The sequence below is a fragment of the Hippocampus guttulatus genome, chromosome 1, assembly GCF_054856545.1.
Source record: "Hippocampus guttulatus isolate MCC_2025c chromosome 1, RoL_Hgut_1.0, whole genome shotgun sequence".
Classification (NCBI taxonomy): domain Eukaryota; kingdom Metazoa; phylum Chordata; class Actinopteri; order Syngnathiformes; family Syngnathidae; genus Hippocampus; species Hippocampus guttulatus.
The window spans coordinates 21533746-21560154 of NC_141261.1; the positions used below are offsets into that span (position 1 = coordinate 21533746).

At 40.1% G+C, this 26409-nt stretch overlaps 5 protein-coding genes across 5 annotated transcripts; 1 reads left to right on the forward strand and 4 right to left on the reverse strand.

The window, feature by feature from the left end:
• Positions 1-587: 587 nt before the first annotated feature.
• Positions 588-6222, reverse strand: LOC147210951 (14-3-3 protein beta/alpha-1). Its single transcript, XM_086119051.1, has 6 exons — positions 6066-6222; positions 4288-4588; positions 4085-4208; positions 3695-3858; positions 2364-2459; positions 588-2271 (listed from the first exon to the last, which is right to left on the reverse strand). The coding sequence occupies exons 2-6, from the start codon at positions 4579-4581 to the stop codon at positions 2215-2217; spliced, it is 735 nt and encodes a 244-aa protein (XP_085975177.1). The 5' UTR covers positions 4582-4588; positions 6066-6222; the 3' UTR covers positions 588-2214.
• Positions 6223-6303: 81 nt separating this feature from the next.
• LOC147210952 (mimecan-like) lies at positions 6304-9945 on the forward strand. The gene is made up of 6 exons (XM_086119036.1): positions 6304-7505; positions 7598-7661; positions 7846-8010; positions 8085-8287; positions 8426-8518; positions 9525-9945. Exons 1-6 carry the CDS (start codon positions 7278-7280, stop codon positions 9693-9695), a joined length of 924 nt encoding a protein of 307 aa, XP_085975162.1. The 5' UTR covers positions 6304-7277; the 3' UTR covers positions 9696-9945.
• uqcc5 (ubiquinol-cytochrome c reductase complex assembly factor 5) lies at positions 9937-11462 on the reverse strand. The gene is made up of 2 exons (XM_086119079.1): positions 11142-11462; positions 9937-10198 (listed from the first exon to the last, which is right to left on the reverse strand). The coding sequence occupies exons 1-2, from the start codon at positions 11293-11295 to the stop codon at positions 10107-10109; spliced, it is 246 nt and encodes an 81-aa protein (XP_085975205.1). The 5' UTR covers positions 11296-11462; the 3' UTR covers positions 9937-10106.
• Positions 11463-12287: 825 nt separating this feature from the next.
• On the reverse strand, positions 12288-19685 carry kctd6b (potassium channel tetramerization domain containing 6b). Its single transcript, XM_086119066.1, has 3 exons — positions 19517-19685; positions 16938-17031; positions 12288-14759 (listed from the first exon to the last, which is right to left on the reverse strand). The coding sequence occupies exons 2-3, from the start codon at positions 16962-16964 to the stop codon at positions 14073-14075; spliced, it is 714 nt and encodes a 237-aa protein (XP_085975192.1). The 5' UTR covers positions 16965-17031; positions 19517-19685; the 3' UTR covers positions 12288-14072.
• Positions 19686-21982: 2297 nt separating this feature from the next.
• On the reverse strand, positions 21983-26164 carry abhd6b (abhydrolase domain containing 6, acylglycerol lipase b). The gene is made up of 8 exons (XM_086119094.1): positions 26007-26164; positions 25713-25869; positions 25119-25232; positions 24899-25031; positions 22761-22918; positions 22628-22682; positions 22447-22547; positions 21983-22165 (listed from the first exon to the last, which is right to left on the reverse strand). The coding sequence occupies exons 1-8, from the start codon at positions 26162-26164 to the stop codon at positions 21986-21988; spliced, it is 1056 nt and encodes a 351-aa protein (XP_085975220.1). The 3' UTR covers positions 21983-21985.
• Between the last annotated feature and the right edge of the window lie 245 nt (positions 26165-26409).

Genomic DNA, 26409 nt, shown 5'->3' on the forward strand with positions numbered 1-26409 from the left:
GGCACAACTTGTCAAAAAAACAACTTCCAAGTTAAATCTGAGACTTAAGATGTAGTTTAAAAAGTAGGTAGATAATGAGAATTATAAGATTATGTTCAATATGTATTTCTCAACAACATTAAGGACAATCGGGGAAAAAAATGTTGGGCGTTCAAACGATATCGCGCCATGTTCACATATCTGCTCAACATACTTCACATATGCGTAGTCCGTAGTGTCTAAATAGTAAATAAACGATGCAACGACAAGATGTGCTGTTACTTACAGGTTTTAAACACCCAGAAAGTTGAATTGCGTTGGGCATTAAGCGTATCTCAGGTCGTGAGGGAGCCGGACCACTTTTCCCAAAAGCGGGAGACTCTTCTCGTTTAATTACTGCGGCGGAACACCTGCATCAGTCCTCAATGTCACTTAATAGGGCCGAGTACTCCGCGACGGAAAGTAGTTCTTGCAACAACAAAAAAACGCCATTTGAAATGGCCCTCTTGTGGACTTCACATGCACACGACAACGATTGCAAAGTTTTGTTAAATGCTAAAGGCAACATTTGACTCAACTTTGCATCGTTATTATGAAAAGACAGTAGATTTATCTTAAACGAAACTTTATTTCACTGAATGGTCTTTGACACGTTCCTATGTATTACATGTATAGTGAAACTAGAATGGTTTTAAGATACATAAACACAAAGCTAGAGTTACACCAACCATTGTTTATCTCCAAGTCATCATTGCGTTTTAGAACTATTCTAAATTTTCACAACCACGTGTGTGCACTGGGTAATAGACTGTTACAGAAGCAATTTTAGCCATAAGACTTGTTGTCAGTAAAAACAAAGCAAGTAAATACCAGATATACAGACAGGCTTCGTTCCACATTCACTAACTGCATTTTCATCAAGCATAATGAAATTGACTTTTTTTTTTAATGAACAAAACATTTCAATTCCTTGGAGCATTGTCAGAAGAAACAGCGTAATAACGTGGAATGGTGTCTTCAACTACAACATGTGGAATGTAGTGGTGATACACAGTATTGTGACACTGAGCTTCTTTCAAATGAGATGAAATGGCACCTTCGCATGATTTAGGAGGTGATCATTCCATCAGAGCAAACCCTGGATGAGGTTGCCTGATCTCATCTCGTATTTGTTAACACCAATGGGAAAATGGAATAAAGAGCGTAGGCCAGACACAAAGATGTTTTGTTGTTGGGAAAACAACCACTTTAAGAGGGATTTTTTGCAAGCAAGATTTGATACAGCGGGGTCAGACATTTGTAAACAACTTGAGTTTTCTTTATGGATTACATACAGATGATAGTCAATTTTGCAAAATTATCTGCAGCCACTGGACACATTGAGCATCACTTGAAAAGTTAGTCAAACTAAAAAGTCAATCTACACCAAAGTTTGTGAAAGGGGGGCGTGGGCGTGGTAATGCTTTTCTGGGAGGGGGGTGGGGGCTTGCAATGTGAATGCTTAAACTATATGAACCATGATCGTTTAAGGGGCCCCTTTAATTTGTGAACATGTTCGAGGCGCATTACACTCAATATGTCAGTGTCACAATACAGCCTGCCTCCTTTCTGTATGAGCCCACAGCAGAATTGCAATAAGTTGAATACAGGATTGTACGTTTCCAGAAAAGTCGAAACACAAACTGCTTTTTGGGTTGTGAAGCAAATGGAACACCTACCATCACAGTGTTTGCCAGTTTAATTACCATACAAATAAAACCCATACAATAAAGCCTGTAAATACCATGTTGAATCACAATAATAAAAGTAACAAAAAAGAAGGGGGGGGGGGGAGAAAATGAGCCACAAACTAGCCGGGACAAAGGAATTTGGAAGGCCGATTAAAATTCACAACACCTCCCCCCCAAAAGATTTCTCTCACACAGGTGCGCGCACACACACAAAATATCTTTTACTCTCACTCGCTCGCTCCCCACAAACGTGCATACACACACACACAGAGCTAACGAAAACAAGACACCTTTCTACAAAGTGACTGAACGTACTAACAACTGAAAATGACCCTGTCACCTCACAGTGACCTGAGAGGGGTAAACTAGTTGGTCAGGAGCAATTCAGGCTGCTTGTCATACAGAAGAGGGAGGGGCTGATGGAGTGGAGGGAGGAGGGGGGATGTATATAAGCTGTCTTGTGTTTTAAGATAAGAGTGTAGGTGGATTAACAGTGCAATTTCCTTTAGTTTTCCCCTTCTCCGGTCTCCCCTTCGTCGCCCTGGTTTTCTGATGTCCACAGCTGCAAACACACAACAGGCACAGTAGAGGTTGTCATGTCAGACCATCCAAACCAATGTGAAGACAAAACAACAAGGCGCAAGTCGGACTCACAGTCAAGTTGTCCCTTAGGAGCTGCATGATCAGGGTGCTGTCTTTATAAGAGTCCTCGTTCAAAGTGTCAAGCTCAGCGATGGCTTCATCAAATGCCTGAAATACAACAAAATGGTTTGAGACCCTCTCAAGCAGCATAGATTGTTCCAGGTTGTGATTGAGGTATTTGACATTTGACACTTGAGCATTGTCTGGTTTCAGCATGTTCAATGGACCTGCCTAAATGGTTTGAAAGTGGAGACAATGTCATGATTTGTCATTATTTTGAAGTATTATTTAATATACTTGGCAAGCTTTTTACCATTCAAATTTGCCAGGGTTGTTTGTGACATTGTCAGTGTTTGCTTTTCACTTTTTTGTGCCTCGGGCTTGGCGATTATATTATTGCATTAGTCGATGCAACAAAATTCAGGTCGAACACAGTCATATAGGCTTGTTCAAACTTGGCGGAGCTGGCCATGACCACAGCCAATCGGAGTCGACATGGTCCTGCTCCACTTTCGTTTGTGTAGCATTGTGGAGAAAGGATTTGTCTCAATTTTTATTTTGGTTTGTAATACTGTTTGTTTCTAACGTTCGCAGTCACACCACTGTTCTAACATGGTGCAGGGCTCTTGTTTTTTGCTTTTTAAATGAGTCTCTCCTTGGGAGCCACTCTTCAGGGTGGCAGCACTGTCCTGTGCTGGTCAGGGTTAGACATGGCATCCTCTTTGCCCATAATACATTTATTTCCCCCTTCGTTATGTTACTTTATATTTTACTTTGTTGTAATATTGAGTAAGAGTTCTTGTGTGCCATACAAATGGAGAAATTACAGTTAAAAAAACATTCTATCACCTTGTCAAACAGCTGTAGATCGAAGTTTAATACAGCTCTCACTATGACACAGGATAGCACTACTGTACACCTTTGTCAACAAGAATGAAAATAATATAATCGAATTGACAAAGAATTAAATTACCATGAACTTGTCGAACGCAAGGTTCAACCAAAATTTGGAAACATTGGTGCTGGTGCCTCTTTTGTATGATGCTTATTTTTTTTAACTTATGTAATTTGTTTTTGATGCTTTGCTAGTGTCTGACTTGGACTTTATATGGTACCTTGGTCGTCTCTATCAGAACCCAGGGTTTGAAAATAAAGCTGACTGATTGATTGACCATGCTAATTAGCACCCATTATTCAAAAGTAAGATTTGTAATTTTACTATTACTGCAAAAACATTTGTGTAATTCAGCTCATCTTGGAACTCATCGGACTATAGTGTGTATGTGTGTGTTACAGCAAAAGGTTAGATTTCAAAAGTACTCTTAAAAAAATTGAGTTCACACCGTCTTTGCCAGACTGCAGGCCTTTTCTGGGTTGTTCTGGATCTCATAATAGAATACAGAGAAGTTGAGGGCCAGTCCAAGCCTAATGGGGTGTGTTGGCTGCATATCCCCCTTGCTAATGTCGAAAGCCTGCTGGTACGCTTGCTGGGAATTATCCACGGTATCTGAAGACAAAAATGGTAGAAATATAGCATTTTTTTTCTTGTGACATTGAGAGTTATTTAGATTTTTTTTTAATTCAAAAGATCATACATTTCAAAAAATTCATACATACAGTATATATTTATGAACAGCTCAGCATTTGTCTCTTCACTGTAGCAGGCAATGTTGCAGTCAAAATTCATGAACTACAACAATCAAGTGTATCATGCAAGTCATGTCCTTACTTACCCTTCTTAGCATCTCCGGATGCAACCTCAGAGAGGTATCTATAATAGTCGCCCTTCATTTTCAGATAGAACACCTTGCCTTCAGAACTTCCTGCATTAACAATAAGGTACTTGTCCAGTAGCCCCTAAAACGCAGCAGTTGAGATTGTCAAAGTTGTGCAAATGAATGGCTGAAAACCATCGGAAAAGTCAGGAGAACCTCACCAGCACATCATGGCAGATTTCCTGCAGCTCAGATTCGATCTTCTCCCGATACTCGCGAGCCATCTGCTTCTTCTTGTCATTGCCTTCAATCTTCTGCTCAATGCTGGAGATGACGCGCCAGGATGAGCGGCGCGCCCCGACCACATTCTTGTAGGCAACAGAGAGAAGATTGCGCTCCTCATTTGACAGCTCTGTGCTTTGCTCTGTCACACTTTTCATGGCAGCTGCCATATCATCATAACGCTCAGCCTGCTCGGCAAGCTTGGCATTTTGTACCAGGTCGTTCTTATCCATTTCGAGACTGGAAGATACAGAACGCACAGAGGCAGGGTTAGTGATGTAGCGAGCATGACAAGATACCATACCACAAAAGTGATTCACAACGAATATGACATGAGTGATCATCAGGTCTGCTGTGGGAAATTCATCGATTTCAATTAACTATGGAAACTGGTCACTTAGTTCATGACTCTCTGTGCTTTTATATTCATGTCCTATTGGTATATTTTGTTAAAGTGGCTTTTTTTTTAACTGTAGCACGACAGTGGTTCCAACTACCAGAGGCAAGTTCCCTGTGTGCTTTAACACACTTGGCCAATAAAGATGATTCTTATACTACGCCAGTTACACATAATTACAGGTAGAACAATTAAATGCTCCTCCGTTAGAGGGCAGAAGCCGCATACCAGTTTTGTGTCCTTTTTGTTTGGTGGTGTGCAGTGAGATTTTTCTCCCACAATAAGGTTTGGGAAACACCGCTTTCTCCAAACAATAAACTAACAATTGAATGTTATGGAATTTGTCCAGAAACGGCTGCAATACAATGTGAGAAAGGCGGCATTAGGTCTTAGAGTGCGGATGAGCGCCGCAAACTAGGCCCCGTGGCAAGTGGGTCAACCTTGCATTTGCCGAGGTTCGCCCCAAGGTAATTGCAAGCGATCTCCCAATCCCGTCTCTGTTAGCTCAATTTCGGCAGAAAAAAAAGATACTTATTGACCTCTATATCTTTCACGCAGGAAATAACCGCGTAACGTGCTCAACAGCATTTTACAACAAAATACAAGCCTTTCCACAAGCATCCGAATCCGTTGCACTGCTATCCAGAACTACCGTTGCTAACGGCGCTAGCGTAATGACACATTTTATTAACAAATACTAACGACGTAAATCGGTTTCATACATTTCCTTCATGCATTTGATATAGAACACCCAATGCTAGCGTGGGTGAAATTCATATCGTACGTCGTCCAGCAAGCGGAGCGGCTGATGTGCCAAATACATCATTCTCCAACGTTCCGTTGAACGTTCCGTTAGCTAGGCCACAAAAATAAGGTTGATTAAAAAAAATACAGAATAAAGGCAATTGACAATTCATGTTCCAAACAGAGATAAAGGCGCCGCGTGGGTGGAGGGTGTAATAGCACAGCGGCATCTTAATTTAATTTTTTAAGTTACATTTATTTCGGCCGCTTTCTAACACAACACGGCCCGCTAACGCTGGCGAGCCCCTGTCAGAACAAAGTGTCACGGAATCGGAATCGAGGCTATCACGTTAGCCGCTGAGCTAGCTGCTAGCATTAGCAAGCTTGCTAGTGTTAATGCTAATGCTAGTTAGCCACAGCTAGCCTGCACCGTTATATGATGGCTCCTCAAAAAGGATTCAATTGGCCGCGACGGGGGGAAAACAGCGTCGTAAATTGGGACCGGCCCATTAGACTGTGACTACAGCTACGGTACAAAATGAATAAAAACCTCAGTCCAGAGCTGGAAACACTTACAATATTGGCGACTTTTAATCCTGATTACTCTCAACTCTCTGTTAGACGTTGTAATGCTTCCGTCCTCCAGTCTCGCTCGGCGTGTATATCTCAGGGCAGAACCACTTCCGTTATACGGCTACTTGCATTTCCTCTTTTCTCGCCACACATCTGCCTTACGTAAGACATCACGACGCTCTAGACAAGCAATATTAATACATAGAAAGCAGGGGAGGGTTGTCCACCTTGTCACGATGGGGTTTTTTCGACTGTTAATCTCATGAGACAAGATCGCTTGTTATTTGAACGTCATATTACACTTCTCTTTGTACCTCAAAGTGAGACCGTTTATTGTTCACAGCTAACACATTTCAAAGGTCAAGGTCAGCAAACAGTAACTTAATGTTATTTTTGAGAGAGTGAAAGTACCAATTTACCGTTTTGTTATAATTGGAGGACATTTCTGACTTCCTTCCCAAACATGCATGCACAGAAAAACATTTATTGTGTAAATTATAGTTGTCCAGATTAGTCGCATCTATCCATCTCTCCAGTTTCATTTCTGCTGATCCTCACTAGGGTCAAGGATGACTGTCCCAGCTGACATTGGGCGAGGCAGGGTGCATGATGACTGAATATTGTGTAAAATATCAAATAGCTTGCCTGAGCACGTTACAAATCAAATATGGATCATTCCTATCGGCGCCTTTGGGTCCTCATGAAATTTCTTTTGGTATTTACTTCAATAAATTAAAATGCTCATTTTCAACTTTATTTGTATAGCACATTAGCATACAAATTGCAACTCCAAGTGCTTTACAGTAACATGTGGCGAGTCAGTGTCACGGTACGTTTCTTGGTTTCCTATCTGTAAATCGACAATTATTTTGCCATCAAAAGCACTTTAGCAATCATGTTTTTGTTATTTGTTGTTCCATGCACCACAAAAGCAAAAAATATCACAGTGATGCTTGACTATTTATTATTATTATTTTTTGGTGGGGTTGAGGGTTTCTTATTTCATCCAATCTCTGCAATGATTTGGCCCATCTGTCCATTTTAAAAATCAAATGTGGCCCTTGAGCACCAAGGTTTTCCCACTTTGTAAGTCTCAAATTAACAAAACATGTTCTGTAACTGTGGGAGGTAGCCAGACAAATTAAACCTTTTATGTGTTTTCAACCAAACATTTGGTTGTTAAGAAAAAAATGCTAAATATCATCTACTGAGGTAATGTTAATGTTCTTCTCTTGCTCAACACGCAGTCATCTGAATAAAATCTGTGTGGAACATTTTCCACCTCTCACACAGTTCAGCTTGAAGCACAGCGGACACCAGTTTCTCATTTTTTCAACAGTCACAATGATGCGATTAACGACTTTCATTTTCATGTGTGCAGTGCTGTCCGTGACATTGTCTTTTGCAGAGGGTGCTGAATTTAAAAACGGAGGAACGGTGCAGGTAAGATAAAATTTTTTTTTTTTTTTTGAAGAGTGATGGAACGCACAACCTGGGATGATTTCGATCATGAGGACTTCTTGATTTCTTTTCAGACTGACGTGCATGATTCTGACTTCCTTCAAGATCCAGACCAAGCTGTAGCTTCAAAAGCTATTGGTGAGTTGGACTCAACTAATGTATAACTATTTTGAAGCTGATTACAATGCTTGAAAATTAATTACTCTACATTCCTGAATACAACTAATAAGTATCCGTTTCCCTAATGTTTGTTTAGTGCATTTGTAGCTGTACAAAAACATCATTGAACATTCCTCCACGGATATGCTGTTCTCATTAACAGGCAATCTAACATGTTTGCTGTGCGTTTGCCTGAGAGAGTCAGTTTATTGTGAGGAGGTGTCTCCTGAAATGTCAGCCGTGCCAGGGTTGTCAAAGGAAACAACTTATTTCTACGCACGCTTCAACAAAATCACCAAAATAACCAATAAAGACTTTGCAGACATGAGTAAGGAAACACTGTTTTGTAAATGAATCCTTGTTTGAAGTTTCTTCTTATTCAAAGCTTCTGTTTTTTTCCAGCCTCACTGAAAATAATTGACCTAAGTGGGAATCTCATCACAGAGATAGAGGACGAAGCTTTTTGCAGACTTGCAAATCTCGAGGAGCTGAATCTTTCAGACAACAGGCTGACTAAACTGCCCGCGCTTCCCGGGATGCTGAGGTTTTTCAGCGCCAACTCCAACAGGCTTACATCAAAAGGTCTAAAGACCGTTGGTTTCAAGGTAGTAACCATCTAAACCCACTTATCCTGCATTTGAATGATGCATGAATACAGCAAATACAAAGTCTTCAGTTGTGTTGTGTTAAATAAAATAAATATATCATAATCATCATCAATAAACAAAGCTTCTTTGTTGCAGAAATTCACAAGACTGGCATATCTCTACCTTGGATACAATAGGCTGAAAACCGTGCCTCGTCTTCCAGAGTCTCTTCACATTGTGCACCTACATGTAAGTTAATGTACAGTGGAACATTTTAAGACTATTGGCACTCCCATCACACCATTGAGAGATTCAGCGGTGAATTTTGGCATCTGGGGCGGCCCCATGGGTTTTAAGCCATGACTCTCCACATCTGTGTATTGCAAAGACTGAGCACAGTGGCACTGAGGAAAAAGCAGTGCTAGAGAATAGAACATGTAAAAAAAAAAAAAAATTAAAAATCCCAAAAATGTGGGGTTTGTTGTGTGGGCTGGAACATTTTTTCCCTCCCATTCATTTCGACTGGTTAAGAGGATTTGAGTGCTTTGAGGGTATGGGTGTGGTCACAGGACAGCTCGTGCTGTTGGCAGTTACGCAAATTTGGTGTTACCGTAAAAAAGACTGAAATCTTTGATGGTTGTGGTAAAACGGTTTGTTTTTCTCCCTTACATGCTCCACTGGGATAATGCTGCTTCATTTTCCTCACAACGCAATAAGAAGTTTGTTTTGCTGGTTGCTATCCTCTTCCTGAATCAAACCCTCACATGCATAGTAAGAAGATGGAGTAGTCCATTGCATGAGAAGGGCGAGGGGAGCACTCGAACCAACAAATCAAGCATTTTGATGTTTTTAACGTGACTATAGTTGAGAAGAACACAGTCTGCAAAAAGCTTGAAATAATGGAAGCCTAACAAATTCAATGTAGCATCTGAATCACTGGATGAATTAATAGCTGTTAAGGCATCAACATGAACAATTAATCAAATTCAAGTCAGCATCGCATGGGAAGAAAACCTTGAAAAAAAGAGTAGCCTATTAAATTGCAATTGCAATATTTTTGTGTGTGGGCGAGAAATCAGATTTCGAATATTTTTCAAACTCATTGAGTCTAATGTCTGTTGAGCGCAAATTGTTTTTGGTTGACTTTGGAGGGTGCGCTGTTGTTTAATCGGAGAACAGCATTACTGCAAAACCTTTAAACATTACCGTTTTTTGTCAGGTGTGCCATTGTGATTTGGTTCTGTGTCTCCAACAGAACAACAACATCAATAAAATTACGGAGACGACATTCTGCCAAAGAAACAATCCTCACTACATCCGGAGGAACATACGAGAGCTGAGACTGGATGGGAACCCCATCCAGCTATGGAAACACCCTAACAGCTTCATTTGTCTGCTCACTCTGCCAATCGGATGGTACAAATGAAATAACCAAAATGTGATTTTGATCAAACGGTGAATAAGTTAGACTTATATATAACCAATGCTGAGTTAGACTATTCAAGCATCACCATATACATTGCTGTTGAATTACCGGAAAATCAATCTCCTTTGTCATGCATAATACAGTATACAGCGCCTTATTATAATCATGCACCCTAAAAATACATGTTTTGGGAGGGTTTGGCAGGTGCTACGTTGTATTTAAAACCAGCTCAAGCGCTTCATACATGAATATGACCATACAATGTCATTTATTTAGATTGTAAAATATATAAACAAACAATAAAATATGCATGATTTTCCCATAATTTCATGGATTTTCGATTTGTGATGCTGTGGCAAAATTCCAAGGATGTGTCCATGATGAAGCGTGTCGAGTCCACACAAGCATCCTTCACTTGGCCGTAGGCTCATTCATAACTATGAAACCATCCGCTACTTTCTGCTGGTACTCCCTCTCTGATCGTTTTCTTCGGTAGACGTCATCTGTCAAGAAAAGGACACAAAACAGACTGGAATCAAGAAACACATTTACAACTTGCTTTTTTTTTTTATCTTGCCCCGCCTTCTTGATGACTAACTTGCATGTCAAGCACCGGACAAGAAAACATACATTTTAAATAGCTTTTTTTTTGGTATGATTTATTTTGTCTTACTTTGATTTTTGTAAAACATTTGTTTCAACAGAGACATATTTTAGTAATGCAGCATTACATTATTCTCTGAAGTTGTCTTTCACAACAAATATTAGCCATCTAGGGCAAGAGAAAAAAAAATCAGCCACATAACTCAGAAGGAATGACATCATCAAACTAATTGCTCTGACCATGGAGAAACCTCAGGTATGCTTTCACTTCTGGTTTTCATATTTTTTCAGCCATAATGGAGCATGTGACTCAAACCACCACAATCTTCTTACTCCTCTAGAGTTTTTCTTTTTTTATTAAATCATTATTACACAGCAGAGTTTTCCTTCACTGTTGTATTTGTATCGCAACTGTACTCTTGAGCAATATATATATATATATATATATATATATATATATATATATATATATATATATATATTGGAACCCTGTTAGTGTGATTAGAGTAATGTAGATTAAATTGTAAATTAGTATTCCAATTAATGCAGCTTTATTTTTTGAATTGCAAATAATTTCTTCCGCAGTATTTTTGAAATACATGGAATGGAAACAAAAACATAAGATATTAAATGAATTATGTGATGTAAAAGAATTTTAAAAAAGCAGTTTTGTCAATACTGTATACATAAACATACACATTTCTGTGATGTTATAACTGCATTACATTTGGATGCTGTCAATAGGTTGTGCGTTGACCATTTAACATATTGACACCAAAGAGTAAAAAGGGACTACCAAAATAACACAAAAGTGAGTGTGTCACCTTGCCAAGTTGCACTTACAGAACGTTTCTTTTCCTATCCTCACATTGATCATGATCCACTCCATGACACCTCCAATGCAAAAAAAGACTGGAAGAAATCTATACGGACCAAAACGACGTTTCCCAGGAACGAGACCGAGAAAATATCGTAGTGTTATACTCCTCTGAAGCATGCCAAGGACGTGTAAACAACCAAAAAAGGTCTGACAACTTAAATATGATTTCTGAGTATGGTGGTTTCCTAAACGTCCTTCCCAACCGTAGGGTGCGCTTGTTTCAAACAAATGAATTCCCCTGACAAAAACGCGGGCGGTTTATTGCAAATTGTGAGCGTGTCTTCGATTCACAATATCATAAAACTATAAACAAGCGCACCCGTAACGGACGTCATATCCGGCAGAGCTCGCGTATTTCCGGTTGAATGAGGCGATCAACCGTGTAACGGGTTAAAATATTGTCGATAGATTAATCAGCGTTAAATTAAACAACTAATAAAGCATACATTTTTATTCGTGAATGACAACGAGCGAAGGGTATTAGTATCTCTCTCTCTATGTATATATATTGTACATTAATGCAGTTACCAATTAGTTTGAAGCATGAAGAATTTGGCAGACGGCAAATATAGTTTAAAATGACAGTTTTCTGTGATAATCCATCAGAATTGTAGTTGCACAAATATGCACGCATGCACACCTCTTTAAAACTGGGATGTGGTTGTGGTCAGAAAGAACCAATTACATCCTAACCCGGAGATGGGAGTCAGCACATACTAGACAGAATTTAAAATGCATCAAATTAACCCCCACCTCAAGTTCAGATAGGCCTTTCCTGACATTTTCTTGTTTGCTTTCTCGCAAAAGCCTGGAGGTTTTGTGCCAACACTGACTGCTATTAGGAACTGTTCATAATTCCCTCCACCTGGTCACAGCAACAAACCATAAAGCTGCCTCTACCACGCTTCACTGGAGGCATCGTGTTCTTTTAGTGATGAGCAGTGTTCTGTTCGGGCCAAAGATACCTTTTGCACTTACGATCAAAAAGTTCTACCTTGAGTTAATTGGTCGTGAAGCATTTTCTAGACGGATGGATAAATACAGGAGATGATACTGTAAATCATACACAAGCTAAATTCATGAAGTGCAAGTAAGGTAAAGGCATAAAATTACATATTGCCAGTAACGGGTTTATTGATGGCAATTGTAACATGTAGCATGACACAAAACTGTACACACATATCTAAACACATACATTAAACACATGCAACAACTATACGGGACATAAGTACCATTAAGATTATAAAGACCGAAGGGGCTTTCTTTTAAACTCCACCATGAGCTCACCAGAAATGGCAACAAGAATCAGTATGAATTTTTTTCCCCTTTTTTGGACAGAACAACTTGGGAGGCAAAATGCAAATTTTCAACAATACCACCAGGAGGTAAGACTCCAAGAGCTCTTTAACGCAAGAAGGTTGCTGAAGCCGAAAGCAAGCATCCCACATGGTACCCTTTTCCCAGTGCGTTTATATTTGGCCTCTGAACAAAAGCATCATAGATCAAGACAAAGGCAAGTCAAATGTATAGCAGCATATACGCACAGGCAGCAGTCATCACTCACTGCTTGACATACATGACTTTGTTGCAGAGTAACAGCTGCAGTACGTATTGCTCATTTCAAAATGTACAACGTACAAACACTTGCATCACAGAGTGTTGTGACTTAGGTTTTCATCATGGCTCTTTTTTTTTGTTTTAAGGAATCCTTTTTTGAATCCTCACTCCACTCTGTTCTCAGTCATGTAATTGTAATTATCTTTTGATACTACAGTGAAACTCCTCTATAACAAAACCTAAATGGGCAGAAATACCCCCTTGTGTGAAAAAATGTTCATGCATGAAAGCCATTCCCACTTTTCTGCTCCCCCTACAACGAAAAGTCCCCGTTCCATTATACAAAATATTTTTCTCTGCTCTTGCCTCGGAACGAGATTCACTGTGTATGTGTGTGTGTATGTGTTTGAATCTGAGATAAAATTTGCTCCAGTGAAAAGCCCCGTGTTGTGAAACATTTCTTGCTGCAAACATGATTTTGTTGTAGAGGAGTTTCACTGTATTACTGGTTTTACGCATGGGCAGTATGAAGTAGAGGTAAGATCTGCCCGAGCCCGACCAATGAACTTGATTTGCAGGCCCGAGCCCGAAGCAAACCCGAAATTTCATATTTTATTTGTGAGTATTTTTGGCAGAAAAAAACGCAAGATTTCTTATGGTTAAAATAATCTACATATTTTTATGAACATGATAAATGCATTTCCACAACGAAATAACTCTGAAACACAGAATAAGAGGCCAGACAAAGAGAGATCTTGATGCGCATTTGCTTAATTACGCAGAGAAATCCTGCAGCCCACTAGGCTTTAAATAGAATAATTCAAATCAAATAAATAGGTAAAGATATATGAAATTATTTCTATAGTTTTGTTTAAACTAAATTTAACATAAAAGTTTCAATTTTCGTCATGTGTAATTTGGTGTGACACGTGCGCAGTGCATGCTCAGCGTCTGACCGTCTGCGGCTGCGCTCCTGTTTAGTAGTTAAATAGCAATTACATTACAGCGCCTTCTCTGTTTTATCCAAATTGTTTGTTTTAAAACAAGTATTCCTTAGTTTAGTATCCGCACATCGTTTGAGTATACATTTTTTAAAACATATACTGTATTTATTTTTAAAAAAGTCAGCGAGATAGAAGCCCGACCCGAAGCAATGATTGACATTTTAGGGCCCGATCTTACCTCTAGTATGAAGTGGGTGGGTCTATAAATACAGTCTTAATTGGTTGTGGACAACGACAACATTCTTATGGAAGAATTGAAAATACTCCCTTTATGCAATGATATGTGTATGGGAATTTGACCATGAAATCACAAGTTAACACAGCAACAATAAATCAGTCTTCAACGATTTGAGCCGGTCTACAGAAAGTCCAGTGATGCTCTACTGTGTTCTCATTGGCCCGCTCGCTCATGTGGTGCACCCGCGTGTTACGGATGGTGAAGCCTTGTTTCATGATGTAGTCCATGAGATGAACTCGCAGGGACACCTCCTGATGATAGTCACATGGCCCGAAGGTGAAAGACACCTGGCAGTCTCTGGTGTCCATCATGTGTTTGTTCCACTTGGTGAAGTTGTTGGAAATGCCCTCGAGCAGAGCATGGACCTTTGTCGTTATGGTTAGCTGTGTGATGATGACGGCTACTGGGTTGGAGTATTTGGACAGTTTGCGTGTGCTGGAAAGCTCCACAACCTGCTCAAAGATGTCTGGAGGGTACAGCGGCTTGGGATCGCTTAGGCAGTGGATCAAGGGTTCAATCTGGTAGAAGTCGGCCTCTTTCCTCAGCAGATCTGTCTCTGTGAAGTCAGCCGGGAGGGTTAGCTCCGACGTCCGCAGGAAGTTTAGGATGTACCTGAAAAGTGTCCCGTCGCGGTCAATGAAGTAATTTCCATGGGAGTCGCGAGCTGTTGGGAAGTCTCCCCGGAACATGGCGCCCAACATGGAGTCAGGATAACGCTGCAGTGTGGACAAGCTGGTTGTGTACAGGTGACCGCCTACGTTTAAGGTAATAGGAGTAGTCATCTAAAGCAAAGGCAAGAGAGGGAGAGGACCATGTTGATGCATTCACACAAGCCCAGGCAATTAAATCAGAAGGGATGCACTCATACCAATATCAGTGTCAGTGCCAATATTATACGTCTGTCGTGATGGAAAAAAATTGTTATGTTATGATAAGATAAGGAAACCTTTATTTGTCTCACAATGGAGGAATTCCCATGTATGTAATATGTTATTTACCTTATGGGCATGTGGCGTAGAAGCCATGTCAGCCGTGTTGAAGAACTTAAACCAGCCCACATGCATGACCACAGATTTTACTTTTAATTAGTTATTTTTATTCAAGATTTTTTTTATTCAAGATTATTTATTTACACCCCTCTGAAAAAAAATCTTCAAAAGATGCAGATAAACATTCAATATACTGTACGTTTCCACTAAATGCAGGGGTAAATGTTGAAAAACATCTCCTAGAAAACTTAAATATATACCTGTGTGTGTGTATGTATATCTATATGTATAGATAGATAGATAGATATACACATAAACATACATATACATATATATATATATATACACATATACATATATACATACACATATATATACATACATATGTATATATATATATATATATATATGTATATATATACATATCACAGCCATCTCGTTACCTCTGCGTCCCGCGTCCCAGATGCATAATTTTCCCACGGGACGCACAGTTCCAAATAATGTGCGTTTTTGGGACGCAAGGAAATTTCTCAAGTCAAAACAAAAACAAAAAAAAAAAACACTACAGTACATCTTTTTTTCCAGCAACGATCGCAGTTTCACAATCGCCGCCATTGTTGTTTTGATCTCGCGTTAGGTTACCTCGCGTGACGAGATTTCCATTCTCGAGAGACGAGATCGGCAGACAATTGCAAAGTTTGTGTAACGTTAAAACAAGTGTTGTGAACAAGGGTTGCGAAAGTTTATTGTGGAGATATCACAGAGGAAGCAGCTAAAGTTGGATAGTTTTTTGCGATAATAAGTTGACTTTGAGAAAGCCTTGCGTCATTGGAAGCACAGTAAAGAGAGGAGAATTTATGAACTCAAAGACTGAACCATGGGATGAAATAAGCAAATCTTGTATGCCTGAATTATTTAAATTTTTGCAGCATTTGTTTATAAGAAATAAATGTATTATCAATGTATATTGTTGTTTGTGATATAGAATTCGAAATTTGGGACTCTCTAAATGCATAATAGGACTCATACTTTCCTGATCAGCGAGTCCCTGGGACTCGCAGTGCTCAAACTGTAAAATTATCACTGTGTGTGTGTGTATATATATATATATATATATACTGTATGTACACACACACATATATATATTACATTTAAAAATTGGCAAATATGCAAATTCCAGGGTCCTGAACTGCAAATATGTTGTAGTTTTGAGTCATAATATCACCATTAACCACTAGTTGGCAGACATGTCTGAGTTGCACTTCCACTTGGTAGGTATCATTATTTTTTGGCAGATTTGGAATGATATGCAGGACAAACATAGTATCTCAATAATAACATTTTGAGTGGGTTCTTGCACTTAAAGTTGTTTTTTGTGCCATCTTTGCATGGTCGAGAGCCATTTGTAGTGGAAAAAAAACCAATATGTGGTGGGTATTTTGTTGTTTGCTATGTTAGAGTAGTGTAGCTTTCTTACATGCAGTGAGAAATGTATCGGGAAAAATTAAATATATTAAGAGCATGTATTTTGTCCATATCTAATGTCACATTTGTGTCATACAGCTGGTTAGGAAGTGTGTGGTCCTATATGTGGCCCCCAAGGAGCACAGAAGAAAAACTACAGCCCGCTCCATTTAAGTTTCTCATCCCTGGCTTAAACATAAAGAAAGGCAACACTTTGACAATGAACTAATTCGTGATCAGCCCCATCGTCGGCGCGGCAATCCCTTCACAAAGCTACGACTGACAACATGCTGCGCTGTGGCACGGTGGCTGTTAAAATGTTAGTAAGGACATGTTGTTACTCTCAAAAAAGTGTATATTTGGATGAAACTACAACCATGAAAGAGGACAATCAAAGTCTCCTTTCACCAGTGGATCAGAGACACCCTGATCACAGCGTGCATGACGGCACACACGTCTGCTTCAAGCTAGGTGTGGAAGTAAACAAGAAGCTGAAGCATCTCTTACCCTATGGCCCCAGCCTCCATTATCCATTTGTAGACAAATACACACTTAGTCAGGACCAAAACGTGGAGCAGCAAACGTGGTTTGGCTCAATTCACTTTCACATGGAAAACAAACAAACAAAGTTAGTGCAAGGTCAGTCTCATCACTTCCATCAACAACACTTCAATAAATGAAATCTGGCTATCCAGTTATTTCTCAGGCCAAATTAGTTTCCAAGTTAATTGTGCTTCTAACATCATATACAAATCTTTACTATCACAGTGACAGTAAAATGCACAACACTAATTACAATACATTGAAATCACACAATTGTTGTTTATTAAGCAGTGTTGAACAGGATCCAGCATAAACCCTTTCATCATCTATCTAAATGCTTAACCTTATTTGAGGTGAGGGTGAGCTTCTCCCAGCTGGGGTACACCCTGGATTGCTCGCCAGCCAGTCACAGGGCATACAGTGGAACCTGGAGTTCTGAATGTACCTTTTTTATGACCAAGCTGGGTTACAAACAAAATTTTAGTAGAAAAACAAACTATTTACAGTATATCTATTTAGATTTTTGATAGATGAACGGTTTTGGCACGCATGAGCGGATAGATCTATGATCTTTTTTTTTTCCGGCTGTGTAACCATCATTGGCAACGTGCATCACACATTGCTGTAAACTGAAAATTAAAGCTGTTGCATATGTTGGGAGACACCACATCATTGATAGTCAAATCACAAATCTATTAGCGGTTGGGTTTCTGAATGACGTGGTTTTCACCCCCCAAAAAACCCAACTATTTAGAGCAGTGGTCCCCAAACTTTTTCCTGTGAGGGCCACATAACTTTTCGCTTCTCTGATGGGGGGGCCGGGGTCAGTTTGTAACAGCAAAAGTGTGACTGCAAGAGTACCTAGACGTAAAATGTATTGTTTCCCAGAAACCCACACAAAATCAAATAACTTTTTTTGATACACTCGCGGTATTAAAGACGTCTTTCTTCTCGGGACACACCACCTCTGCGACAGCATTCATGCATTTCTTGACAAACTCTCCTTACCGCTGCTTGCTATCAGTTGAGCAAACCGAAAGCTAGCCCGAACAGATGGCTGGTTCAGCTGAGCTTGGCGTACAAATGTATTTTGCTGAGCTAACGTTCCTCTTTTTAGCGTTGACAGTTTGTCTGCTCTCATTTGCCCATGCAAAAAATCGTACTTGTTGTTGTGACGGGATTCATAGTGTCTCCGCAGATTGTATTCTTTGAATACCGCCACCGACAGATGAGACAGACAATCTTTTCTTTGCATTGAAAAAAAAAATTGTTTCTCCATTTTGGGTTAAATTCCCTGTATTCTGAATAATTTTTTTTCTCTTACCTCACCTTTTCGCCATGATTACGTTCTCTTTGAGAGGGACGGGTTTAGGATTTTTTTTTCTGGGGTTGCCAGATAACGGCACAGACCGCGGAAGGATGGAACAAATGTCACGTTATACTGTATGTGTTTATGAAATTGTTACTAGCTAATAGTTAATCATGAAAATAGTTCATAACTAAGGAATATTTTATTGCAAAAGCAAAATTTTATGATAAAATACAAATATACATAGATGAAAAATAAATCAAAAGACTCTCTGGTATTGTTCAGGGGGGCCGGACCAAATGTGGAGGCGGGCCGGATCCGGCCCGCAGGCCATAGTTTGGTTACCACTGATTTAGAGTGTGTATGTTATTTATTGAAATGTAGTGTCTCTTCACTTGAGACTGATTATATTTTACTGCAGCATTTTCATGAATCCATTATTCAATCTCTTGTTTTAATCCCCATTTTTGTGGTGTCTTTTATTTAATCTAGACTGATGCTTGGTTTTTCATTGTAATATAATCATTTTTAGACGCTTTTATTATGATTTTGGTGATGTCTTAATGATACTTTGTTTCTCTTTCCACAATGTGTTTAATGTAAATAATTTTGAATTGTATTGTACATGAAGTGGGATATGCCAATAACCTTGCATTGCCAACATTTTGGAGAGGGAACGGATTAATTGCATTTTTATTCATTTTCAATGGGAAAAATTTCCTCAATTTATGAACGTTTCAGGTTTCTAATGAACTCTTGGAAGCAATTAACTTCTTAACTAGAGGTTCCACTGTATACAAGCGCCGTTGGGCAATTTAACGTCTTCAATAAACTTAAGCATGGATGTTTTGGGGGGGAAAAATCCATAGAGGACGGTCTGGATCCTCATCTCCGTCCTCATAACTTTAGGACAGATGTGCTTACCACTCATACACCGTGTCACCCACCCCTATCTTTCCCTTTCCCACTCCCATTGCAAACGAATGCTGGCTGCGAAGGCCGTATTTGCTCTGTGCTAAAAGGAACACCAAAGCGGGAAGCATTGAACTTTCTTTAAAAACAATGTTATATAAATTTCAATTACAACAAGAGCAGTTAATGCTATCCAGCTACGAGCTAGCCTCCTAGCTAGTGAGGCTAGCGAGTTAACAATGTAGCTGATGTTACTACGAAGGATTTGCGTCTGGAACTTATTCATTTTAGACGTGACAGAAACGATTAAATGCAAGCTCACCGACTCGCTCTTTTGGATTCGTCTTCTTTCGACCCAAAAGTGCAGCATGACGTTGATGTTTAGCGTTGCAGATGCCAGTCAGTCAATGATGTTCACCGCAGCCAAGCGATTCTAGACACACGCACTCACAGACGCACGCACACACACGCACACGCACGCGCACGCACACCCGCACACGCACACGCGCGCACACACGCGCGCACGGATTTTCCTGCTCCCTTACACGCGTCGTTACGGTAAAACCCCACCGCAGCCCATTTCAAAATAAAAGCGTTATCAATTTGATAAAACCTGCATTCCACTTTTACCTGATGTGAACACAAACAGGTTGTATCACAAATAACATCTCCATCCGGAAAGGTTTATTCGAGGCAAATGGACTTTCCGTGTTCATGAAACACATTTCCCCTTTCATTCAAAGGTCTTATTCAGGTGCGCAATTATCATTTTTATGCCTCTGGTGGGGTTGTTCCCTGTGGATCGTCACAGCAGGGTGTTGTTGCCGCATACTAAGTTCACTCACCTAGTGGAAAAACAGTTTGTTAAGGCCACTCCCATTTAATTTTCTATGTGTATTTTCAAAGTCAAATGTGATTTGATACATTACCAATTTTGTGGCAGTGGTGGGAATTCACAAAGTATTTACTTGGCATATTAAGAAAAACGTTTTTCAAGTATCTATATTTATTTGTGTATGTTTTGGGAGAGCTCGTATGCTGAACTAGAGCACTGGCTAGAGGAGGTCTGGGGGCACTGGGCCAATTGAAATACAGTATGTTTGGAATCTGCAAGTGTCGGGACAGTTAAACGACTTTTGAGTACTTTCTGGAATTTTACAGGAATGTTTTCCACATTTCCCTCATTTTCTATAGAGAATATAAAAATGTATATTGTTTTGTAAAGAATTTTGGCAGCTTGTAAAAGAAGAATCAATCAAAGGCTAAACATAAAAAGTTTATAAAATTGTATGATTGGAAGTGATGGCCCGGTGGTCCAGTGGTTAGCGCATCAACCTCACAGTGCAGAGGTACTGCGTTCAATTCCAACTCCGGCCTCCCTGTGTGGAGTTAACATGTTCTCCCCGGGCCTGCATGGGTTTCCTCCCACATTCCAAAAACATGCATGGCAGGCTGATTGAACACTCAAAATTGTCCCTAGGTGTGAGCGTGAGCGTGGATGGTTGTTCGTCTCTGTGTGCCCTGCGATTGGCTGGCAACCGGTTCAGGGTGTCCCCCGCCTACTGCCTGAAGACGGCTGGGATAGGCTCCAGCGACCCTTTTGAGGATAAAGTGGATCGGAGAATGTATGGAAGTGATGGTAGCCTGGAAGTAACAATATACTGTCTTATCACAGAGTGTAGAAAAGATGGTGGAAAAAAATATATGACGATAAATTACAGCTAAGTCTATTTTATTTTTATTATTTACATTGCAGCTATTCAAAATTGGTTTGTCTGTATACGTATTTAGAACTGGTGGTGCCAATGTTTTACATGTGTGCATGGACATGCAATTTTTATTGAATATAAAAATGGATGTTGATTGTTAACTTGTTTTAGCTTTGCAGAATCCCTGAGACACCCTGAGGATGTCATGATTCGGCTTAGGGACCAACAGGTGGCACTGTAGGGCTCCCCCGGCAGCTGCACACCTGTTGGTCATTAGGTAATTAGGGCTTTAAAAGGACTCCCAGCCCGAACACTCAGGGTCGGGTCATTGTTTGCTCTTGGCTTCTGTCATGTTTGTTTCAGTCATGTTTAGTTCATTGTTATGTTTTAGCTTCAGTCCTGTTTTAGTTATTAAGAGTTTTTAGTTTCTGCCATGGTGTTTGTTTGTTACTTTGGATTTGTTTTGTTTTCATGACTTTGTTTAGGATTTAGTTTTCTGTGTTTTATCAATACACTTCTTCAAGTTCACCCTGCTCCTCCCTCCTGCCTGCTTTTTGGGGTCCACCACCACCTCGCAACGTGACAGAGGATAAAAGTCTGGCTCTGCCACTGAGTTAGTGGTGAACACATCTGTCTCACAGTTCTGAGTTCGAGGGCTCACACGTGGGCTGCGACTTTCCTGTGTGGAGTTTTTCATGTTCTCCTAGTGCTTGCATAGTTTTTCACCAGCTCCCTCCCACATTCGAAAAACATACACGTGCCCAGTGACTGGCTGGCAACCAATCCAAGGTTGCCTAAAGTCTGGAGCCCAGATTCAAGCACAGAACACCAGAACTGTGGGGCACACATGCTGTCATTTCCACTTATGATTACCCATTTACTAAAACTGAAATAATCTGTTTTCTTACAACTTGGGACTGAATATGTTGTATTATATGGAATTTGAAAAGTACCATAAAGCTTACGTCATCATAAAGCCACCCGACTTTTGACTACTGCACAAAGTTCCCGCACACTTAAATGAAGCACACTACCTCTGACCCCCATATTTTTTATTATTTATGAAAAACACCCAATTAGTTTCAAGATGATTTCTTTGTGCCGCCCCTTGCTTCTTGCTGCAGGATAATGAACTCTAGGATGAGTTTGGCTGTCCGACAAGGCCTCTCCATCACCACAGAGTGTCCACAGTTCTCTAGCAGGTCCACTCTGCATCCTGGCAAGATTTCTGCGATGACTGTGGCACCAGACACATCCATCACCTTGGGGAGAGCATTTTTGTTCACATTTATACTGATATTATCCTGTTTCTTGCACTTTCCAGAATACAACTGCCAGAAACAAGTGTTGCAAATAATGTTTGTTCAGTAGCTCGTTAAGCCTCACAATAGAGTTTGCGGTGTTTGAATGACAACCTTTCTTTTCATAAGTATCATCAGAGACAATACGGTGTACATATTTTAGCTGGGATATGGCAAGCTAAGCAGGCTATACTTGTTGGTCCACAGCAGTCTCTGTTCAACTATTAATTGATGGACTTTACCTGGTCCCGTTTGCCCCATATCACCTGTACAGGTGCGGTGATAAGATGCAAGTGTTCCTGTAAAGCATATCTGGATTTCTCACTAATAATCTCGAGAAACACTGTGTAACAAAAGGAAATTCAATTACCAGGGTGTTTGATGATGACAAACCAAACCTTTGGAATGTTAAAATGAACTAACCTTCTTCATAAAAAGAGTTGTGAGGCTCTCGGACATCCACAAGACCTTGAAGAATCTAGACAACATGACCCACACAGCTTGAAATGGTGCAACATATTGAACACTGTTTAAGAGTAGAAATACTGAACCTGACCTGTTGAGGTATCTTAAAGCGAACATGGGAACACAGTCTGAACATGTCTTCCATCTCCTCGGGCGTGGTCGGGATCAGTGGGATATTCAGTGTGTAATTGCTACGTTCCAGATCTTGCAGATGATTATCAAACTTGGTCTCACATGGGTGTTTGATACCTTCAGATTGACAAGAAATGATGCACACCATAAATGTTTGTTTCAATGGCTACATTTGAAGGAAATCATTGTGTTAGTATAATTGTTTCCCAGGCGGCACGGTAAGGAAATGGTTAGCACGTCGGCCTCACAGGGCAGAGGTGCTGGGTTCGATTCCGGCTCCATCCTCTCTGTGTGGAGTTTGCATGTTCTCCCCGTGCCTGCGTGGGTTTTCTCCGGGTACTTCGGTTTCCGAAACATTCCGAAAACATGCATAGCAGGTTAGTGGAACACTCTAAATTGTCACTGAGTGTGAGTGTGGGTGTGGATGGTTTTTCGTCTCCTTGTGCTCTGCGATTGGCTGGCAACCGGTTCAGGGTGTCCCCCGCCTACTGCCCGAAGACAGTTGGGATAGGCTCCAGCATGCCCTGCCACTCGTGTGAGGATAAAGCGGATTGGAAAATGGATGGATGGATAGATAATATATGAGATCTTTGAGTATCATTTCAGTATCTCGAGGCCAGGCCGAGTGTCCTCTTTTTTAGAGGAATACCGAGCTGCTAGCAGAACCCTCCCTAGACCCCGGTCTTGAGGGAGCAAGGGACACATTTATTTGCTTTATGAATCTTGTTTGGCTTCAGATAGGAGGTCTCACAATTTCCAATGTGCTCAATGCACGTAAACATTGTTGTGCCATATTTGTTGCATGTCGTTTAACATTTCAGTGTTGCGCTGGCTTGCTTTGTCGTAATTTTTGCGAAATGAACACAAACACATAACCTCACTCTGGTTCACAGTCTATACACACATACACATACTTCAAGCCTACTTTGCAGCGTTACGGGCTCGGTGGAGATTAGATTCCTATCAAGCAAACACAATTACGCCATTGTTTTGTTTTTGTTTTTAATCAATATTTTTAATGTTTGAGAGCCATGCACTCACATGACTTCACACAAAGACAAACTCCTGCACAACAGGAGCAAATTCATCAAAGTGACTCATTTATGTGAAAAACATTTTATATGTATCTTACAGATAGGCTACTGCTCACCTGTGACCTCAATTAGATTAGTTGCTCTATAAAATGCATGGTTGTGTCCGACTAAAAATGTCCACGTACAAGCTCAGAAATATAAAAGAGCCACTTTTATATTTCTTGGTCTGCATTTGTTGAATGCAATACTTTGCGGAATCAAACCAGTAGGTCAACCACAGAATCACAGAACATTGATGCAAATTGCAGTTTGTCGACCCAGTCAGACACGTTCTCTTTTCTTTACTGTAGAAAGGGTTGGGCACATTTGAAAGCAGCAGGTGGAGAAAAACCATTGCGCAGGGTTTGCACCACACTGAACATAATAATGTATGTTGACAATCGGCATTACTCACGTTTTGAGTGATAAAACATTGCTGATAAATATGAGTGAATCCACCAGTCAAAGGTCAATGGAATCAAACTATAAATAAAAATACATAATTAATCATCTCAGCCTGGTGAGCCCACAGTGCCATTTTACATTTGACAACAAAGAAAGTTCGTTTAAGACAATTTTTACAGCTGAATTTGCCCTCTGTTAATTTTTTAAACAAAATATTGTTAGAAAGTGATATTGTTGGGCAATATTTGAATTTGCATGACCATATTTTACATTTTTGTTTCATAGACAATAGACGATTAAGAAAAACATCAGTAGTTACTGATTAGTTACTTGGTATTTGAGTTTTTTTTCCCTAGAATACTTACTTTGTCTTACTGTAGTAATTATTTGACTGATTATTTTTTATTTTTTTATTATATAGGTCACAGCATTAACTTTTGAGTACAATTTTTGGCTACTCTACCCACCTCTGCAAATAACAGACATATAGTAAGACGAGTGCACAATACTCAATACAAGAGAGAGAGAGAGAAAGAAAGAAAGAAAGAAAGAAAGAAAGAAAGAAAGAAAGAAAGAAAGAAAGAAAGAAAGAAAGAAAGAGACACACACACACACTGACCATCTGGACAAATGAGCGTCATGCTGCAAATTTCAGTCGGGTAGGTGGCGGCATACACTCCGGCTACATTTCCCCCCATGGAGGTCCCAACCACATGGAAAGGTTTCCGAGTTAAGTGAATGGTTTCCACAAACTGAGAGGAATGAGGCACCAAAACTGACTTTTAGAGAGGAAACATAAAGCATTACTGTGTTTCCATTGCATTTTATTCAGTGTGTACCTGATGAATCCTCCTGGCCTGCCCCACAATTGAATAATCCTCTGTGTTGGTGCGGGTTGTCCCCTCGTGGCCTGGCATGTCCACGCACACAATGTGCAGATGTTTTGGTAGGTACTGATGGAAAGAATAGAGCTCATTGTATCGTATTTTTAACCAATACACTCTTCATGTACACTTCAAAACTGGTAACACCCACACACAAAGGATGGTACACATCAAAGACCAGACCCCTCTAAGTTTTTGGGATAAATTGTTTGGGTTTTACATGAGCTCTCAGACCAGAGCTGTCCTGTTGTGTGTGTGTGTGTGTGTGTGTGTGTGTGTGTGTCTCTAGATATATATATATATATATATATATATATATATATACACACACACACACACACACACAGTATATACGTGATATTAACAGTTATTTAGAAAAAATAACCCCATTCCCCCGGCCCCCCCAAAAAACTATCACGAGTCGGTCTACCTGTCTCGATGTTTCAAACCTTGCATGTCCTTCCAATTTGGACCTCCAACATGGCGGATAAACAAATACAAATACAGATCATGAGATCATAAACTTTTGTCACCGCTCTTCCGGCTGACCTTGACAAGTGTAAGCCAAGTGTCTTTGTGAGCAGAGAAGCTGTGCAACATGAGAATGGAAGGCCTCATTCCAGGCTTTCCTCGGCAGGAGTAACAGAAGCGGTAGCCTCCGCAGTCCGCATAATGGACCTGGAGACCCAGAGTTCTCCTCCAGTACCTGCACAAGAGCGGTAGTGGTCCAATGGAATTTTATAGAACAAGATTGATGCAGTATTGGGCATCCAAACATTTTGACCCGTGTTGCAACAACATTCTCAAATATGTGGTAAGAAAAGGTGCAGTTATCAACCTTACCAATAGTAGATTTTAATGAGCGCTGACGGCCACAAAAGGAAGAAAGCGATGAATGCCAAAAGGGGAATAGCCAGTGTACCCCCAGCAATTATGAACAGATTCACAATGTCTAATTCTGCCGCCATTCTTATCCTGGATAAAACACAAAGGTTATCCATGTGAATCTCTACACAAATTAAAGGATGCCAGGATAGCTTTCGACTTTTATCAAACGTTTTGCTGAGAGAGAAGTAGGTGATTGCAACACTTTGATTTTCAAAACAAGACAATGATATCAACGCAAAAAAGTGGACTTACTATTCTGGTGATTTTCCTTGCTTGACTGTTGTCACAGGCAGACATACAGTTGAACTCTGCAGGTTACGTTTAAATCATGAGGTGCTTCAATTAATATTTTATAGTT

Excerpts from the sequence above, each read along its gene's own strand:
- LOC147210951 (XM_086119051.1), bottom strand. The coding sequence starts at position 4,581 with ATGGATAAGAACGACCTGGTACAAAATGCCAAGCTTGCCGAGCAGGCT. Across the intron at positions 4,209-4,287 it reads AAATCTGCCATGATGTGCTG|GGGCTACTGGACAAGTACCT; the intron begins GTGAGGTTCTCC and ends GCTGCGTTTTAG. Across the intron at positions 3,859-4,084 it reads ATCCGGAGATGCTAAGAAGG|ATACCGTGGATAATTCCCAG; the intron begins GTAAGTAAGGAC and ends TTTTGTCTTCAG.
- LOC147210952 (XM_086119036.1), top strand. The coding sequence starts at position 7,278 with ATGTTAATGTTCTTCTCTTGCTCAACACGCAGTCATCTGAATAAAATC. Across the intron at positions 7,506-7,597 it reads AAAACGGAGGAACGGTGCAG|ACTGACGTGCATGATTCTGA; the intron begins GTAAGATAAAAT and ends ATTTCTTTTCAG. Across the intron at positions 7,662-7,845 it reads TGTAGCTTCAAAAGCTATTG|GCAATCTAACATGTTTGCTG; the intron begins GTGAGTTGGACT and ends TCTCATTAACAG.
- uqcc5 (XM_086119079.1), bottom strand. The coding sequence starts at position 11,295 with ATGCTTCAGAGGAGTATAACACTACGATATTTTCTCGGTCTCGTTCCT. Across the intron at positions 10,199-11,141 it reads GATAGGAAAAGAAACGTTCT|ATGACGTCTACCGAAGAAAA; the intron begins GTAAGTGCAACT and ends TTTTCTTGACAG.
- kctd6b (XM_086119066.1), bottom strand. The coding sequence starts at position 16,964 with ATGGATAATGGAGGCTGGGGCCATAGG. Across the intron at positions 14,760-16,937 it reads ATGGAGGCTGGGGCCATAGG|ATGACTACTCCTATTACCTT; the intron begins GTAAGAGATGCT and ends CCTTTGCTTTAG.
- abhd6b (XM_086119094.1), bottom strand. The coding sequence starts at position 26,164 with ATGGATAACCTTTGTGTTTTATCCAGGATAAGAATGGCGGCAGAATTA. Across the intron at positions 22,919-24,898 it reads GACGCTCATTTGTCCAGATG|GTATCAAACACCCATGTGAG; the intron begins GTCAGTGTGTGT and ends GTCAATCTGAAG. Across the intron at positions 22,548-22,627 it reads CAACTCTTTTTATGAAGAAG|TGTTTCTCGAGATTATTAGT; the intron begins GTTAGTTCATTT and ends TTTGTTACACAG.